Here is a 21,275-nt window from a genome sequence, read left to right on the forward strand (position 1 = left end):
GGCCAAGCTTAGCGAAAGGTTGTGCAACATAATCAGTCAAACAAACTTTATTAGCACATACTTACAACTTCTCGTCCAATCAAATTGCTTGAATTTGCCTTCTAAATTTCATAGTACATACTTTTTTCGTGTACTAAGTAACTACGCATGAATGACAACAAGGGTAAGATTTCATTGTATCGTAATCAAGATATTAAAACAAAAATTGCTACTGGCTATTTTGAAGTAAATGCTGTGTTCCAAATTAAATTAAAAAGTTTGTAATTAGTTTTCAAATTGATTTTTAAACATCCTACTATTTAATCTTCGGATCTAACAATGTGTTTGACCATTAAAAGTTTTTTTCATTTAAATAAAGAGCAACACATATGGTTCTTTATGCCTTAATTAGAGTACAATGCCATCTAAAAAATTATCTTCCATGCAATTACTTTGTACATAAAAAAAGAGTGAACCATGAAACCTTGTGAAAGAAAATTAAAGCAATTTGATCTATTTCGTCATGAATTGATTGATTATTGGTTGCTTAATGTCCAGTGACAAATATTTCATGCATGTTCAGGACAATGTGAATTTAAAAAACGTGATAATGTCTGAAGAGAATGTGCCACCTATATATAAACACATGTTCTGTTATTTTTTTTTTTTTTAGTTTTTACTATTTACTATTTAATAAATAACCAAATCATAAGCCCTAGTATCTTTGATCTAATGGTAGGCTTTTTAACTATCCACAAGACTACCTATGGGTACATACCAGGGGCAGATCCAGTCATTTTTAAAAGGGGTTCCAACCTAAGTTAAAAGAGGGGGGCAACTGTATGTCCTCATATGTTTACAATTTATTATAGCTTTAGTTTTTATTTGAAATTGGAAAATTTTTTCAAGAATGTAAAGCTTCCACTGCAATTTAATTATTGCCTGCTTTTGGTCAATTTATTGTGTCATCTTACCATGTGAAGAAGTACATGTATAGTAAAACACCGCTTTTTATCAATAAACATACTTACACCAGCAGTTACCATCTTTTCATTCTGGAGTCGAGGGATATTTTACAATGATACGAGTGAGTAGATTTACAAAACCACGTAAATGAGCTACACGTAGTCAGCCAAAACATATCAATAGACTAAGTACAGGATTATTCGAGTTGTAAATATGTGCTAAATTGGATAGTATATGGAAATGTATAAATTTATAGAATATTTATATAAAACAGAAATTACAAATAATTAAACAAAAAATAGATTGTGTTTATCTTTAAAAACAAAAAAGTTATGTATTTCTTTCTAAAGGTAAAATACAACCACAAATCTGAAATTTTGAGCAAATATCTGAAATTGTGACCTCATTCTACTCAAAAAGTAGCACATGAAGGTATATTTTTTATTACATATTTGATTAAATCAGGTTAAAAATAGCCTATATGGGAATTTTCATCAAAATTTCATTATGGGATCAAAACTGTATCGTATGCCCTTAACTACAAAAATAACCAAATTACATACTGAAGATTATGCCCGATTTTTAAACCAATAGGTTTCAAATAGTGTTATAAACTGTCATGTTCATTATTCTTTTGCAATGTTTAGGTATTCGACTTAGGATAGTGTGATTTTTTTTCTGATTCAGTTTACTTGACTTTGAAGAAAACAAATCCCGAAATTCTCAGAACAGTTAACCAACCATGCTTTGTTTAGAGAAAATGGAGATGGTAAAACACTGGCGCAGTGGAAAGAAACTCCAGCGATATACTTCATGAATTTATATTCACTGTTTTGCGATTGTCGGTTGAAAAACGAACGTAAATTATATTAGAATTCAATTCAGTAATAAGTAAATTCAGTTATTGTAATTATATAACTTAGTATGATTTTAATTGACGGTGTGTTCGATTATTTTTTTACTGGTCACTTTCATATGCTTATTAGTTTTGCCCGCGAAATATTAGTCCGTGCAATTTACCTCGTGTGGTTTTGTCATTTGGATTCAAACCTTACACGGAGCTTGACCAAAGCTATAGAATTTAAAACTAAATTCTACACAGAAGAAAAGATGAGTATTTTTTTTTTTAGTTTTAGAATTAAGCAATGTTTTATAAAGAATAGTAGCTCAATAATTTAAACAGTTAAACTTGTATTTCATTTGTTAGATAATTTTAACTTTGTTAAATGCTTTAAATAGTCGTTAACTTTTTCTTTGGTGTAATATAATTGAATTTAAATTTTGTTATTGCGTAAATTGTCGATAATCTTTTCATGGATATTATTTTATATTTTTATTTGTAAATTGAGTAGATAGTTATAATTATAGTGCGAGTTGTTATAACTAATTGTTTAACTGTCTTAATATGCTAATGAACATTTCCCATGTTATTTAATTTTAATCCAAATCCAAATCTTGCAGTACTAAGTAACCGGTGAGTAAGCCATATATCAATTTCAACATAAATGTATATATAATTTCTTTTTCTTCCTAAATTAGCATGAAATAGGTGACACTGGGCGTTAAGCAACCATCAATCAATCATTATTTTCGTAAACTATTGCTAGTCATCAAGGATGTTAGTTAATACATTTAAATAGATATACTTTTCGATTAAATTGCTTCATAGTTTTCGTGTTTTATAGCCGATTATAGGGTATGAAAATTTCTCATTGATGAAGACCACTTCATTTGATATTTGGTAGATACCTCAATTATTTCTTTTATGACTATCGGTATCATATGTTTGATATTTTCTTTATGAATATGTTTGAAATATCTGCCACTGGACATTGACAGCAACAATCAAGTTTTTGCGCTTTCGTTTTTTATACGTAGTTATTGACATTGTATCTCAATACTTAGTCAATGAACATATTGAAATATTTTTTTTTTTCATATCGATGCAATTGTTTAATTTAGGGATGTAACATTGACAAATGATAGAATATTTTACTAATGCATTGATTAAAATTGTAATTATTTGTTTAAGCCAGTATGCTGAGAGGAAAAGGGAAGAGGGTGCTGCCAAACCGTGCTGCACGCAGGCAGGAAAATATTGTACAGCTTCCGGTAAACAGAAGGCGTCGCACAAGGAGAGCTGAAATAATTGGACAAAATGAAGCCAATCCACAACAGCCGTTAATGCCACCACAACAGCCGTTAATGCCTCCACAACAGCCATTAATGCCACCACAACAACCATTGCCACCACAACAGCCATTAATGCCACCACAACAGCCATTAATGCAACCATAACAGCCATTAATGCCACCACAACAGCCATTAATGCCACCACAACAGCCATTAATGCCTCCACAACAGCCATTAATGCCACCACAACAGCCATCAATGCCACCACATTAGTTATTGCCACAACAAGTTGGAACTCCAAACGTCCCCCAGCAGCCTGCTGAACAACAAGTTCCGGGTCAGGGATGTGTACAACCAGGGCAGCCCACAGCTAGTAATACTGTACAAGATTTTAGTTATACCTACTAGTAATGATGTTGATGTGTTTGTACCACAAAAAATTATAAACCAAATTTGGAATTTAGAATATGTTGATTTGGCCCAATTACTGTATAAAAATTTTTGTTTCAAATATTGATCAACCGAAAAAAGTGCTAGGTTTTGAAGAAGATGGGGACATTTTAATTGAAAGAAACAAATATTCAAAAGTAAAATCATTATCTAACATTGGTGAGTGGACTGAAGGTTTTTTAAATTATATGAAAATTGTATTACAAAGATTTCCGGATTTGGCAAATGAATTGATTAGCTACATGACTATTATTAGGGGGGCTAGTGTACCTTTTGAGAACGTTTATAAATATGACAAGCAATTTCGACTTAGAAATGCTCGAGATCATATGCGTGCATGGGACGTCATTAATGGGCAGCTATGGCTTCAATTTATTGCAGTAGGCATAAATCATTTTCAACAGACATCTTATACTTCTCACACAGTTAACAAACCTTGCTACGATTATAATTTTAAGGGCGTTTGTACTCGTATGAATTGTGTATACAGCCGTTCATGTATAAGATGTAGCCAGTTCCATCCTTTGATGTACTGTACAAATTATTCATATAACCTGTATAACAAGAATAATCCTCGAAGTTCTGTAAGTTCGCGCTATCCTGCTCCTAGTTATCAAAATTACCCTAGGGCACCAGTTACACACAATTTTGCACCAAGGTATCAGTTCAGTGCTAGAGCTACAACGCAGTCAAATAGGTTTTTGAATCCACATAAAAATTTTAACCAAAATACTCGTTTTTTGAATAATTATAGATTTCCTGGTCACCAGGCAAACGTTCCACGGATGCAATTTTAATATTTTCAAATTTTAATTGTTTACAGCTTTCAATCAACAGTATGATATTTGGTGTTTGGGTTTTACCCCTATTAATACTACGGTTTTATGGAATATGTTAAAAGACTTCCCGATAAAATATCGGCAAATATATTATATAATGGTTTTAAATATGGGTTTCGAACACATTATACAGGCCCAAGGGTTGCTTATGAAAGCAAAAATTTAAAATCTGTTTTACAAGATCCAAGTTTAGCATGGAGAAAAGTCATGGGTGAAGTGGAAAATGGCAGAATTGCGAGCCCCTTTTATTATCGACCTATTTCAAATTTACGAGTTTCTCCCATTGGCATTGTGCCAAAGAAAACGGGTGGTTTTCGTTTAATAACGCATTTGTTTTCACCAGCTAATGGCGGTGTCAATGATTTTATCGATGAATTCTATACTTCAGTAAAATATTCAACTTTTGACAATGCAGTAAACATGATAAAAAAGCTAGGTTTTAAAGCGAAAATTGCAAAAATGGATATCAAGTCCTCCATCAGATTATTGCCAATGTTTCCTGGTGAGTTTGATTTATTGGGCTTTAAAATCGAAGATTGGTATTTCATAGAGAAAACGTTGCCCATGGGGTTATCGGTATCCTGTAGTCATTTTAATCGATTTTCTTCATTTTTGCACTGGGCCGTAGAAAGAAAATCAGGACTTAGTGCTATTGATCACTATCTAGATGATTTTTTATTTGCTGGAGCGGAAAATACCGACAACTGTCGGAAATTAATGAGCACGTTTTGCAATGTATGTGTTGAATTAGGGGTTCCGTTAGCTGAGGACAAAACTGAAGGGCCAAGCACGAGAATTACATATCTAGGTATAACAGTAGACACAGAAAAAATGCAAATTCAAATCCCAGAAAACAAAATAATTGAATTGCTTCAAAAGTTGAAAGATACCAGTAATCGTAAAAAGATAACGTTAAAACAATCACAATCTTTATGTGGTTCATTGGCAATTTGTGCCAGGGCTTTACCAGCTGGACGTGCTTTCAGCAGACGTTTATATATTGCATGTCAGAGAGGGAAAAAACCGCATCACTTAATCAGAATTACAAGATATTTTGAATGATATTTTAATTTGGAAAATCTTTTTAGAAAATTATAATGGGATTTCTTATATTTTGGACGACGAGTGGTTGTCGAGTTCTGTTTTAAATCTCTTTACCGATAGTGCTGGGGGAATAGGAGGCGGATGTGGTATATATTTTAATGGGAAATGGTCATATTTAGCTTGGCCTATGAATTGGAAGGAAGAAGTTTTCAGAGACATCACTTATTTAGAAATGATCCCCATCGCATTACCTATTTATTTGTGGGGTAGCTTATGGCAAAGAAAGAAAATTATTTTTCATTCAGATAACCAGTCTGTTGTAAAAATTATTAATTCCTGCTCATCAAAATCACCTCGTGTTATGTCACTTGTTAGACATATCGTATTGTGGTCCTTGCTGGGTAGTTTTCACATTAAAACCGTTCATATTCCTGGTTATAAAAATGTTTTTGCTGATTTAATCTCTCGTGGAAAATTTCCGAAATACAAGGAATAGGCTCCATGTGCAGAACCGCATCCCACTTTAGTTCCAGCGGACTTTTGGACAATTTAGACCAGAAGTGTTGAGCCTAATAGAAGCCTCACATTCTTCAAATACTTTGCTTACGTATCAAAATGGACTAGATTCATTCAAAACTTTAAACATAAACTAAATTTGAATGACGTATGACCTTGCCCTGTTTCACATTTAGTTAATTCTATAGTTTACATGTTTAAGGAAGAATATTCTTATTCCACTGTGAAAGCGTACCTTTCAGGCATAAGTTTTTATCATAAAATTAATGATTTGTTGGACAACACTCATTGTTTTATAGTTCAAAAGATGCTCCGTGGCATGCTTCGTTTAGATAAGCGACACGACTGTCGTAAGTCTATTACTATTGATATATTAACTAGACTTTTAGATGCACTGAAGTTAGTTTGTTATTCAGTATATGAAACATGTTTATTTAAAGCTTCATTTTCAGTTGCATTTTTCGAATTTCTTCGTGTTGGAGAAATTGCAAAATCAAATTTTAATGAAAATCATATTGTAAAACGATCCAATATAACAATTGATATTAATTCAGGGTCACTTAATATAGTAGTTCCATCTTCTAAAACTGATCAGCTGGGTAATTCAGTCACGATCATTCTGGAAAGGAATAAAACTAGTTCGGTTTGTCCTGTTCAGTTGATGTCTGACTATATTGCCATGAGACATATAGATGATGGACATTTGTGTTGTCATGCAAACGAAAAAACTCTAACGAGGTACCAGTTTTCTGAAATTTTAAAGAAAACCCTTGCTTTTCTAGGTTACAATCCTTCTGAATTTAATACACATTCTTTACGTATTGGAGCTGCAACACAGTCTTTTCTTGATGATTTAGATGAAAATAGTATTAAATTGAAAGGTCGATGGAAATCAGCTGCTTACAAAGGTTATATAAGAACAAACCTCGTATAGTACCAAATCACTTAATTTAAGGTACCAGAAAGATATTTGGGTTATTGGCTCTTCAATTGTCACAAGAGCAAGTGATCACGCTCATATTAGGCCTATAGGTGCATCGCTTGGATTAGAGAAAATTGGATCTCAGTTAGTTTGGATCGGTATGTCGGGTATGAAATGACAGAATTTGGTTAGTTTGGTACAAAGTATTATTAATTGGAGAAGTATTCCGTTTGCTGTTATTATTCACTGTGGGGGTAATGACATTGGGGACACACCATGTGGAGAAATATTTACCATATGAAGTTTACCATAGCCATTCTCTCAAAGATGTTACCTGACACTGCATTAGTGTGGTCAAGTATTTTACCTAGATTTAAATGGAGGTTCTCCAATAACACATATTTGCTGAGAATAGGAGGATACGTTATAAAACATACAGATTTTGAGGATAAACACGTTGGACTTTTTAGTGACGATGGGGTGTATCTTTCCTTCATCGGCAATGATATATTCCTAAATCAGATTCAAGGAGCTTTGGAAATGTTTTTTAAATTTCCTCATTGTTTGGTTTCCCTTACAATGAATAAAATAGTTTAGATGTTGTTTTAACTATTCAGTATATCAATTAAAATTTTAATGACGTTGACAGTATTGAATTTACGTTGAAGTTGTTGTTGATTTTGATTTATCAATTAAAAATTTTAATGACGTTGACAGTATTGAATTTAAGTTGATGTTGATAATGATGTTGATGTTGAAGATGATTGATGTTGAAGTTGATAATGATGTTGAGTTTGATGTTGATGTTATTTGAAATTTGTTGATTCTTGCTGTTAAATTTGTCATGCGGTAAATTTTATGGCGGATTACCAGTTGCGCAACTAGTTTCTCAACTGGTAATGTTGGCCGAATTTACTTTAAGCTGCTATGGATTACCCAGTGGCTCCTGATATAACTTTGTTACTGCTGGATCGCCCTTCAGTAATTCAATCGTCATCAAATTTTGATTAACAAGTTGGTTGTGTTTCTTTGTTGCAATAAATACCATGACAAATTTACAGCCAAATAAATCTTATTTTCTTAAATGCTTTTGATTCATAGTTTATTTGTTAGATTCACTACATCATAACGTCAAACAATGAGAATACAAATTTAAACAATACAAGTACACTTACATTTTATCTAGGCCCCATTTTCAATCTATGTGTGTATATATATATATATATATATATATATACAATAAATTGTAAATATTTAAATAATTACATAGAAGAAAATCAGTTTTAAAAAGCGTTTATTTATTAAATGTATTGATAAAAAGGTGAGTCCCTCCTTGTACATGCATTAAGTCATCATTAATATTTCGTTTATAAGTTTATCATACTGTATGATTTTGTATTTCCGTGATTTTAAATACGCATACTACACGTCACTTTGGTGGATATTTCAACAATGTTATGCAATGCTCTATTCTTACGGTATGAAATTAAAAGATAAATTTTCATTCAATTAAAATCAAAACAGTACGTTTATATTGTTCCTTATAAACTGCAACATTTCTCACAAGTGTATATTTATTTTTTAGTTCCACACATGCAAAAGAAAAAATACTCGCCGATGTATTAAACATTTCAATCCTTTTTTCATAAACATGCCTTCAATGAATTCATTTGAATTTCGTGGTAACCATGACGATAGTACATTGCATAGTACGTCAATTGTGTTCATTCACGTGCACAAATGATACGATTATTGTTGTTTTGTTTCTATCTTTCGGAAACAATTTGCTCCGTTTATGATACGTTATTTCTGAATGACCAAACGCTTAGCTACTGTGTGTTCGTTTTATAGCAGAAAAACAAAAGAGGAATGTGCAACCCATCATAAATTATTATTGTAATTGATCATTATTATGAGATCCTTATTATAAGTAACTACGACATTGTCAGAATAATAATCTAACGTCAGTATGAAAGAAATTAAAAGTGTTGCATGTATTCATCTGTATAAAAGCGGCACATGTATTTCATTTATATTTTTCATAATGCGGTAGAAGATAATTGTGTTGCTGCATGCATAAAGAATATTACTTTTAATAAAAAAAAAAATATCACAAGTATAATATTCCGACCCCACTATTTGAAAATCAACAAACATTTATTTAATTCTTTTGACCAAAGATTTTAAACTATACAAATCCTTGTTTTTACGTTCGTAGTAACATAGTACATTCCATTGTCGGTCACATGTGTCAATTCACGTGCACACTACGATTGTTGTTGTATTTGAATCTTTTGGCCAATGAAATTAGACGTTACAAGTTGTTTGTTTGTGATACGCCAGAATGTTATCAATGAATTATCAAACGCTAAACTTGACTGCAGTTCAGTGTATATATCACACCACATATTGTATCTTGTGGTAGATGTACTAATTTTTTACCAATTTTAAACCAAAAAGACAAAATGACAATATGCATCTATCGGAGTGATATAATTTTTCAAAAAACTTTCATTTCCAAAAGCTAAACCACCTGATCTATAATTTGAGAATATTTTTTCCATTTTTACAATAAAAAGTTAAGTTTTCCAAAAATATGTCATCTAAGTCAACTTATTTGGTCTCTGAGAAACAAACAATATCATGGTCTTGTAATAGATTTCGAAATTCTGGATATACAAGTTTAGATTTTAAACCACATACACATACGCGCGTCTGGCGTAAGTACAAAATTTAATCCTGGTATCTATGATGATTTTATTTACAACCACTGGGTCGATGCCACTGCTGGTGGAGTTTTAATTCCCCGAGGGTTTTGAATTTTTGAAATACTAAGGCTTTTATACCTCAGGAATAGATTACCTTAGCTGTATTTGGCTAAACGTTTAGGAATTTTGGTCCTCAATGCTCTTCAACTTCGTACTTTATTTGGCCTTTTTGAATTTTTTTGGATTCGAGCGTCACTGATGAGTCTTTTGTAGACGAAATACGCGTCTGGCGTAAGTACAAAATGTAATCCTGGTATCTATGATGAGTTTATTTACAACCACTGGGTCGATGCCACTGTTGGTGAAGTTTTAATTCCCCGAGGGTATCACCAGCCCAGTAGTCAGCACTTCTGTGCTGACATGGATTATCATTGATATGGTCATATTTATAAATTAACTGTAAACAAAACTTTTGAATTTTTGAAATAGTAAGGCTTTTCTACCTCAGGAATAGATTACCTTAGCTGTATTCGGTTAAACGTTTAGGAATTTTGGTCCTCAATGCTCTTCAACTTCGTACTTTATTTGGCCTTTTTAATTTTTTTGGTTCGAGCGTCACTGATGAGTCTTTTGTAGACGTAACGTGCGTCTGGCGTAAGTACAAAATTTAATCCTGGTATCTATGATAAGTTTATTTACAACCACTGGGTCGATGCTACTGTTGGTGGAGTTTCAATTCCCCGAGGGTATCACCAGCCCAGTAGTCAGCACTTTTGTGCTGCCATGAATTATCATTGATATGGTCATATTTATAAATTAACTGTTTACAAAACTTTTGAATTTTTGAAATACTAAGGCTTTTCTACCTCAGGAATAGATTATCTAAGCTGTATATGGCTAAACGTTTAGGAATTTTGGTCCTCAATGCTCTTCAACTTCGTACTTTATTTGTCCTTTTTAACTTTTTTGGATTCGAGCGTCACTGATGAGTCTTTTGTAGACGAAACGCGCGTCTGGCGTAAGTACAACATTTAATCCTGGTATCTGTGATGAGTTTATTTAGTATCAATAATTGTAATTTATTGTTTTCTTTAGAAGTAAAGTCAGTGTGAATAGTATTTACACTTTTACTACGATGAAAATCTGTTCCGCTCGAGTACTGCGGTTGACAATACCTGTCATTTGACCCTCTTTGTCCTCTTTAACTTTGGGTTCGCAATTTTCGGGGGTTTCGACCAGCATTTCTTGTTTGGTTATTTGAACCATGGATGGTAGTCTTCGGGCGTGCCCCGCGTCCAATATATAATTGTCTTTCATTTGTCTCCATTCTTGCCTCGTCATTTCTGTCGGTTGGGATGAGTTCAATCCCGTCAATAAATAATCGAAATTTGTTCAAGTGCACTTTCCGTTTTTGATTTTTGGCTTCTTTGAAGTAACGTCTCCTGTCATTTTTTTCTTTTTGATATATGTCATTCACTCAAAAACGGAAGCTATAATCGTAAAAAAAAAAAAAGAAGTGCCAAAAGAAGCAAAATGCCATGGACAGAATCTTGTTTGTTATTTTATAGGACAATGTATTTTGACATTTAGGGCTTAAATAATATGAAATGCAACGTTAATGCAGTAGTAGTGCTCAACCTTTAGATGCCATCAGTAATGTGTGTATTCTATCAGAATAGGTAAATAATTTATTATGTATTGATTTGACCATTTATTTCTGATAATATGTACCGTTTCGAGTTGTTACAATAGTGCCAATGAATGTCTCATTAATATGACTCCATGTATACTCAAAGAAACATGATGCAATTGAAGGATACGTGAGGGTAACACAAAAGGAACAGTCTTCTGATTGTAATTCTAATGTTTCTACATAATTCTGATGTTTCTACACAAGAACATGCCTGTAACCAGTCAGGAATATGACAGTTGTTATCCATTCGTTTGATATGTTTGCACTTTTGATTTTGCTATTTGCTTTGGAGTTTCCGTTTAGAATTTTCCTTGGAGTTCGGTATTTTTGTTATTTTACTTTTTACTACCGATCTTAATATTGAAATTTCTTATAAAAAAAAGGTTAATGGTCGCTATAAATATCAAAATAACAGGACGAGGATACTATCAATAATAAGTTCGCAGAATTTACTATTCTAATAATTTAGCAACTTGAAAATCATTTTATAATCTGAATTTTAAGCTCTTTTAGAAGGCCCTTTTTTTTCTTGATTTTCTACATTTTTTATATTAAATTTTAGTGGTAAATATCCTTTATTATGATTAACTCATGTTCAGTTGTCTTGCTCTTATCCATAGAATATTACAATAACAGTAGTTTAAAATATGTGTTGTGCATGACTTCTATTCTTGCTATCATTCCTATTAAAAAAAAAAGAGCGTAGCATATCTATTAACTACCGTTATTTTAATAATGTATGGAAAAGACCAATAACACATAAGTGAAAATGATTTATACATTTTATGAATGTTTACTAAATGGAATAATACCCCCTATTTTGGTGTGTGTGTGAGTTGGGGAGGGGGTATTATTCCATTTAGTAAACATTCATAAAATGTATAATTCATTTTCAACGAAAAGGAAGCCCAATGCCAAATCTCCTGTGCTTTATCCATTTAGGTATTAAACTGAAAAGTTAATCTATATTCAATCAACATAACTATGAACAAACATGCTATATGATTAATTAATTGTGATCGGATAAAAGATTATATGTAATTGCTACTTTGCGCTTTGCATATGCCTAAATAGTTAAGTTAATAAATCATTGGCATATCTTTGCATTTGTTTAGATGAAAAATAATTGTAGTTGGCGTTTTCACCCGTTCAAGACAGTTAAAATTACATACTTATTCCTTTATGAGCGTTGATCCCCATTTATGTCAAAATAACATTGACAAAAGAAATGATTCATTATCAAGATATAAATGAATTTTAAAGAATTGTAATGAAATTTATATTGATGTTTTTTTTTTGCTTTTTAGATCTTTGGTAAATGTTCAAGAAGATGGTTAATCAACTTATAATGACAATAAGGTATTGATGTGTGTCAAGAAGGTCTGGGTCAACGATTTGTAATTTAAGATGAATACGAGGAGAGTTATTATTTTTTTTTACATAGTATCATGTATAGAATTTTTTTTTTTATTTCAGGAAGCAATGAGCCATAATGTTAAAAAAATGTAAAGTTGTTTACTGTACAATAGAGGGAATTTAAAAAATGGCATCACTATCAGAAGGAGAAGAGAATTATGTACGATTATCTTTGTTATTGGATGAAGTGTCATCCAGAGCAGTTCGTAATTATTTTGACAGAGAATTTCGACCTACTTATCTACCGTCAATGCTGAACAAAAACCAATATATTCTTTTGGACTTGAAATCAAAGGGAATGTTGACCAAGGCCGAGTGGAATCTTTTGTTTCCTCAAAATGGTATGTTTTTATATGATTTTATATAACATATCAAGGAGATAAATACAGGTTGTAAAAATAAAATGGCTGTAGCAACAACAACAAGAAAAAAAAAATTAAAATCATAGTAATGTTAAGTTTTATGTCTCAAATTGTCTATACCAAATTAATCTCTAAATCAAATAGTCTAAACATGCTTGACGAGATGTGATACGATTCAACAAAGACTATCAGACGTTGATATCTGCCATTAACAAATTAAATGACAAATACACAAAAAATGAAAACAAAGACAACCTGTACCATATGTCAATTTCTTCTCTCTCTGAGCGGTAAGACATGCTGCACGAAGTTTGAATAGTGCTAACAAAGACTATCAATCATTGATATCTGAAATCAAGAAAAAAGAACAAAAAACACAGCTAAAACCACAGAAAATAGGTTTCTGTTTTTAGCTAGGAACACTAAAAAATGCAACCCAAACAAATACAGTGTATAAATAATGTCATAATATATATGCCCATGTAAAAAAATTCTTTCATGCTCATTTTAACACGGGTATGCATTATGTTCGTCAGTTCCTTAATATCAAGCGGAAGCTAGGTGTAAAACATTGACAAATATTAAGCCTACCGATGTTACAATGAGCGTAGAAAGTTTGGTTTGATAGGATTTTTTCGATTCTGATTGAAAAAAAAAATACCGAACTCCAAGGCAAATTCAAGAAGCGGAAGCTTTTAAAAATTGACAAAATCAAACGATATCAATCAGTGGAACGAGTGAAAAACAACTGCCGTATTCCTGACTTGGTACAAGCATTTAAAAAAAAAATGGAGTGTTAAACCTGGTTTTAAAGCTAAATAAACCTCTTACTTGTATGACAGTCGTTTATAGCTCCGTTACATTAAAACATTGGGCGAGCAACCCAAAAATAGACATAATAGACTAGTGGCAGTAATTTAGATCCATCAGCCAAAACTGTGTAAACATACTCACAGACATACACCACAACTGTCTAATTAATTCAAACAAACAAACAAACAAATCTAACAAAGACGCCGATTTTTTTTATTTCAAAGCGGACCTATAAGTCACATTCTAAAGCAAGACAAATTGATTTGATGAAACAAAACCGTGTATGAAAACCCACTATTTACATCTGATGTTAATATTGATAACTGTAGATGAACTACTTGGACAACTCGGCCACTGGTTCTGAATATTAGTTTTTCACAGTTGTATTAATTTGGGGCTCAAATTTTAGTAAAACATGTCGGTAATTGTGTGTTTGGTTTTTTCTTTAAACTTATGGGTTAGATGATCTTTTGTCACTTTGCAGCTTTCTGTCCATTGTTAGACACTTTCCTCTATAATTATCTGCACAAAAGCACCTTATTTTTTTCTCCACGTCTCCATTTAATGACTATGAAAATGCATATGTTAATGTTTTTTTAATAGTACAAACCTGATTCTAATACTTTAAAGGTTGCATGTATACGAGATTTTGATATTCTTGATGTTTTAGGTGTACCAAATTCTTATACTTTTGATAGAAAAGGTGTACATGATTCTAATATTCGTGATGGAACATGTGTACTTAATTATAATTCATGTACCTTATTCTTATACGTTTGATATTACAGGTGTACCTGATTCTAGTACTTTTGATGTTAATTCTAACACATTTGATATTACAGGTGTGTCTCATTCTAATACTTTTGGTGTTACATGTGTACCTTATTCCAATACTTTTGGTGTTACATGTGTACCTTAGTCCAATACTTTTGGTGTTACATTTGTACCTCATTCTAATACTTTTGGTGTTACAGGTGTACCTCATTCTAATACTTTGCTACCATAGGCATACCTGATTTTAATATTTTGTCTGTTATAAAAACGCGCGTCTGGCGTACCAAATTATAAGCCTGGTATAATGAATGAATTTTAACAGGTATACCTTACCTCATTCTTCTGTTGTTACAGGTGTGCCTGATTCTTATATCTTTGATGTTCATGAATGCCTTATCAAACAAATTGTGATGTAACAGGAGAACTTGGTTCTAATGCTTTTGATGTTTCCAGTGTACCTAATTCTAGTATTTTGGTGTTACATTTGTATCTGATTCTTATACTGGTGATATTACAGGTGTACCTGTTTCCACAACTTTTAGTGTAAGATTGATGATCAGTTTGGTCAGATTCTTGACATCTGTTACTCATCCAATCAAGGGATTTTACAGACTACCAAAACCAGTGGAGACAACTCCAGGAGCTGATCTAGCCAGGATAAATTGGTACAGATGTATACTTGCTCGTCATGATTCTGATGAAATAGACACAGCTTATCTCAATAAAGCTTGGAGTAACATATCAGTTGTAAGTGTATTTTAAGCATCAGTAATTTTGTACATAGTACTGGCAGATTATGAGGGGATTCAAGGCCACTTATGAAGATGAAAAAATGTCTAACCACACTTTCCAAATCAAGGATCCAACAAATTTTACAAAACAAAACAGAGGCAGGAATTGCAAGAGGCCTCCAACCGGTGGTCATGCTCCAGTGACTTCAAAATACAAAATGATTAGGTGTTTTACTTAATTCGAATGATTTTTTATCTGTGGTAAATCATTGTTTGGTATGTGATATATTGGTGTATCAGTGTGCATGCACTTAAGTATAAGTAGAAAATTGTTTCACATATAAGGCAAAACCCTACGATGTAGGTCAAAGTGATAAACTAGTTTAATCATTGTGCATATGTAGAAAAATCAGTTTCGTTCTCAAGCTTCTAAATCTTTTGGGGAGTTTATTAATGAAACATGAGGTAATTATTTATCACAACTAGAAGGTGTTTCACACGATCCGGTAGCGTCGAAATTATCTAGTCACAGCTGTATATTTCAGAGGGTAGAATTCATGGATTCTTCATATCTTTAATAAAGATGCCAAATATTCCGAAGTTTCCGTCTGTCATATGTTCATTGTCCTTGACCACATTTTCATAGTTCAGCGACTGTTTAAAAAAATGTATATGCAGTTTGTTTGTCGTGTGAATCTTCTACTTATTATGAGTGGTAGGATGATTATATTTTGTTTATTTGTTGCTTGTAAGATCTACATGTCGTTCAAAAGAGTTCATCTGACCTCGATATTATTTCATCGATCAGTGATCAAGGTTATAGTTTCGTGATTATGTCCATCTTCAGATTCTAAAAGCAGGTCAACAATAGTTGCTGTTTGGAATTATTGTAGGGTAAACATATGAAAATAAGAAGATTTGCCATGATTGTGAACTCTCCACCAGCTGGGATCAAATGCCGTAGAAGTTAGCAACTGTGATCATCGTACGACCTTCAAAAATGGTCAAAATGTATGTCTGGCAGGTTTTATCTGTCCTTGACTTTATTTTCATTGTACATTATCCAATGTGGAATTTCAATAGTTTGGCCCTCTTCTCAGATACACAAAAACCCAATCCAGGAAAATTTTGGCACGCATAGCTTCAATAAAACACATTAGATTATGTTATAGATTATGCATATTCTAAGATTTTTTGTCGTAGAACACACCGAGGGGTGTCAGGATTGATCAATGGAAAGACCGACCGTAGAGAGGTCTTTCTTTGGGCAATCCTGACACCCCGAGGTGTGTTCTACGACAAGAAAAACCTTACAATATGCATTATCTGACTTATATATAAACGTCAAAAAAGGATTTGCAGAATTACCATCCTAATTTACCGACCACACAAAAGACGGATATTCCTTTCTGATACGTTCAGGTTTTAATATGCCCTAAGGCTCATTTTGAATGTGAAATAAAACTCACTAATTAGTCTAGATATAAACGTAAGAAATCATTCTCCAGACACAATAAAAATATTACTGTAACTGCATGAAGAAAGACACAAATGAATTGTTACTACCCGATAACGGTGTATGAAATAAAAAAAACAAGTAACTTTGTAAGTAATTAATTGTTTCAACTCAGCTTATGGAAAAGGGGGGGGGGGGGTGCGGGGGCTGCTATGGTTTTTTTTTTATTTGTAATGACATTTTTGTGAGGTACGTAGCTGTTATTCAATAGAATATATAAAAAAAAATTATCAGTTGATCATTTGATAGAGAAAATGCTATATATGGATGTAAAAAGTTAAGAACTGACACGAAGAGAGCACTAAATTGTTATACATGTACACGTAACACGAAAACGAATATCAATACATGTAGGTCCAATATGATTTCCTATTCAGTGTGAAACATTAAGATTTTCAAAATCCTACACATAAATGTGTTAAATCTGGCTGGTTTTAAAAGTGTTATGAAAAGTTTTACATTAAGATTCATCTCACATATATGAACAGTTTCCTTTATCGTAGCGATAAATTGACAAAACATTACATTATGTGTTTCTAAGTTAAAATGCGCGTCAATGACGATTTGGTGTTAAACCTATCAAAGATTGAATTTAAAAAAAATAAATTCCCCAATTGCCAACAACAAATTATCAAAGGAATTAAATGTTGAAGTAAATTATAGTTTGCATTTTTATCAAGGAAAACAATAACCTCCAACAGGTAATTATTTTATGCCTTGAAGCATATTTCATTGAAACATGGTATCGTCCGGGTTGATTCTTCGAAAGAATTACCTATCGTTCTGAAAGCAAATAACTCCATAGATGTATATAAATCAAATTTATGCAAGAAATTTAGGTTAGCAAAACTAGTTCCTTGGAGACTAGTACTTTTGCTTTTGCTTTTTAAATGTATGTTTAACAAACAGGGATGAACTCAGTTGCTTAAAAAATTATTTACAGAATAAGCAGTTCTTGCTCCCTTACTGACTGCTGCTTTATAAACAATCGTCTAGATTGACAAAGTGGGATGTTTATTTGCACACAAAACTAGTTTTATTCCGCCACTTGTTTTGGTCGGCAGCAGTCAGACTGTCTGAACCATGTGTTGGTCTTTCTAATTTGTCATTGTTTGTATGTTTGTTTTGTGTGTGTTTTATATGTGTCTACTGTTGGAAGTTGATATAATCTGTTCTACTTTCCAGTTTTCTTTATGATTCCTGTTATCCTTTAATGTATAAATGTTGATATTAAACAAGACATTGTCGATGAATTAGATTCAGTGGATTCGATAACGCTATATATGCATCATGTACTGTGTTAAAACTCTAGACAAAGCTGACAAGGAAAGTATTTACAAGACTAATGAAAGCTGCGTTGTTATACAGCCTGATAGGCCAAGTTGTCTAGGAGGCTGGACACCGTACAGGCAGTGTTGCCACGATTTCACAGACGAAAGGGATGAACACAAATTTGCTGATTTGAAATTATTGAGCCTAACTTTGGACAAATTATATTTACATATTATAGTGTAAGCCCTGTATAACCACGTTTTATTTGAAGAAGAATGTCTGTCATAACGTTGTCACATATTTAAACGTATATAATAAAATTATTATGTGATGCGGTGGCATCGTAAGTACCACTATCATTATTTATGACAGACAGAGCATAGCTGATCTGCAAGGTACACCATCGACTTGCCACTATTCATCATGTACTGTGTTACAGCAATAGATTAAGCCGACGAGAACAGGCATTACTCGGCTAACGACAACTATATTTAAGTATTGCCTATAGCTAGTTGTTCGAGTTGTCTATGACGCTGGTCACAGTGCAGTCAGTGTTGCCACGATGTCACAGAAGAAAGGGTTCGAATCCCGATGAGGGAAGAACAAAATTGTGATGACGCAAATTTGTAGATCTAACATCGTTGGATATGTATTTATAAGTGTCTTAAGTAAGAGAGGATAACACACGAATATATTTGAGTGTGAATTTGAGTATGAAAGGATCAGTACAAAGTTAATTACTATTACAAAAAAAAAAAACAAATAAAAAATGCCTAACATTTTAATTTTAACACATTATTTAGTATGTAAATATCAGAATGTTTAAAATTTTTACAAGGCGATAATCAAATAAACGACGTATTTTGCTAGTCAAACTAGCATCATTTAGCGAGAATCTAACCAGGCGAAATTGAATGCAGATCAGAAAGGTTGTACATTTTATTTTCATAAATAAGTTGGATTTCATACGAATCTTTTGTTTATCCTTTTTTGAAATATTCATTTGTAGGCTGTAGATCGATTGGGTGGTCAGACAATGCAAAAAGAGTGCCAAGAGTTAAAAACAAAAATTTTAGATAGATCAAATCAGCAAATAATGCTGAAAACCAAAGAATTACAGACCAAAAGGAAAGATTTCAGACAAACAATGGACAGTTTAGAGAGCATGCACTTAAATTGGACACAAGATTCCCAAAGAACTTTACAGACTGAATATTTAGATGTTACAGAAAATCTAAGGGAGTTACAAGACTCCCACACTACTTTACAGTATGAACATTCACATACAAATTTCCGAGGGAGTTACAGACTGAACACTCATATATTACAGAAGGTCTGAGGAAGTTACAACCTAGACACTCAAAAGTGAAAAAAAATCGTTTGTTACAATATTCCATACGTATTGCACAGACTGAACAAAAACGTTTAAAAGAGCCAATATTATGGGGCAGCAGAGGTAAATTGTAGAGCAATAATTTTGAATTGATACAGAACGATATATTTCCCAAAGTTTTGTATTACTTGACATATTCTAAATGGTAACCCTCACATGCCCGTTAGTTTGACATTTTATGGTTAATGTAGAGCAATTTGATATCATAATATCTATTCATAAAGAGATATAGGTATACCATGTATACGTCAAGGAGACATAGCAGATAATGTCCTACTAGTCTAAAATGTGACTTGGCAAAAGGATATGGTTTAGTGGTCATTTGAAGTGTATTGGATTGAGATTGATTAACAGCAATTAAATACAGGATAAACAAAAGATTCAGGGTTGTTGAAATTTACAGATTACACAGCGGTCATACCCAACTGATTATGTCTGTATATCAAAGAACAATGCATGATTTTTTGCGACAATATTTTTTTTCTTAATCATTATAAATTTAAAGAAAGAAGTTTATTGAAGCGAGACATTATATTTCAAAATCTGTTGTTAAAAGGGCATCAGCTATGCGATATATAAAGTATGACTTTTTTTTGTTCAATCATTAATGAAAGTGTTAAAGTGTAATAGCAGCCAGTATGGTTCAATTTTGTCAAAATAAGCTAAGAAACATTGATGATAAATTATTCACTTGCAAGTGAATAATTCGACCTCATTCAATCCTTATTCATGTGAACTTCAATTTAACCCCTTAGCTAGAGATGGATACCGCATGCATTGTGCGTATTCAATTATTTAAAGGAAAAGAATGTCAACATTGAAAGTGAAACAAAGGTAAATCATTTGATTGACTGATTCAATCCACAAAAATGCATTTGTATACAGATAAAAACGATGAATATCATATATTTTTAATCTATCATATAAAATTAAATAGAAATAGAAACATCCGAATGCACGAGTCTGATATCTATTTATATCTATATTCATGTTTATATCGTTTTCTAGTATATGGCAATTGGAGGTCTTCGGGGGGGCAACTCGACAGATAATTAGATGGCGTCTAGACTAAAATACTAGTACACACAAGCTACATATTATCAAGCCCATGCCCGGTACATTGTTTATTTTAGACTTTTAATAATTTGGATAAATGGTTTACATTTTTATAAATCAAATATGAGAATTTGAGTCAAAACGGTGAACATGAATTTGACATCTAGTACCCCTTTAATGATTTATGTTAATAGTTGTATGCAAGCGAGTAATAAAAAAAATTAGCACATACTTTGTGCTTATCACCAGCCCAGTAGTCAGCATGTATGTGCTGACATGAATTATCATTGATATAGTCATAGTTATAAATCAATTGTTTAAAAAACTTTTTTAAATACATGTACTAAAGATTTTCTACCCATGGAATAGATGACCTTATCTGTATTTGGCAAAATCTTTAGGAATTTTGGGTCCTTAATGCTCTTCAACGTCGTTCCGTATTTGGATTATTTTTCGAGCGTCAATGATGAGTCTTTTGTAGACGAAACGCCCGCCTGAAGTAGACAATTTTAATCCTGGCATCTATGTGAAAATTAGTTAAGAGATGTACATTATACTATATTAGAATATATATGTTACAATGAATTTGTAAAATGAAGGATTTTGTAAAATCCCTGGAATAATCAGTGATTTTGTAAATTCACTAACAGTTTCAGTGATTTTGTAAAATCCCTGAAATTTCAGGGATTTTA

At 32.4% G+C, this 21,275-nt stretch overlaps 1 protein-coding gene across 1 annotated transcript in view; it reads left to right on the top strand.

Annotated features, from left to right (window-relative positions):
* Positions 1–3,243, top strand: part of LOC127712895 (uncharacterized) — a 30,333-nt gene extending 27,090 nt beyond the window's left edge. Inside the window, exon 3 of the mRNA XM_052219494.1 lies at positions 2,978–3,243. Coding sequence (XP_052075454.1) covers positions 2,978–3,243 — 266 coding nt within the window. The remainder of the gene's footprint in view (positions 1–2,977) is intronic.
* The last annotated feature ends 18,032 nt before the right edge of the window (positions 3,244–21,275 follow it).

The sequence above is a fragment of the Mytilus californianus genome, unplaced genomic scaffold, assembly GCF_021869535.1.
Source record: "Mytilus californianus isolate M0D057914Y unplaced genomic scaffold, xbMytCali1.0.p SCAF_8, whole genome shotgun sequence".
Classification (NCBI taxonomy): Eukaryota; Metazoa; Mollusca; class Bivalvia; order Mytilida; family Mytilidae; genus Mytilus; species Mytilus californianus.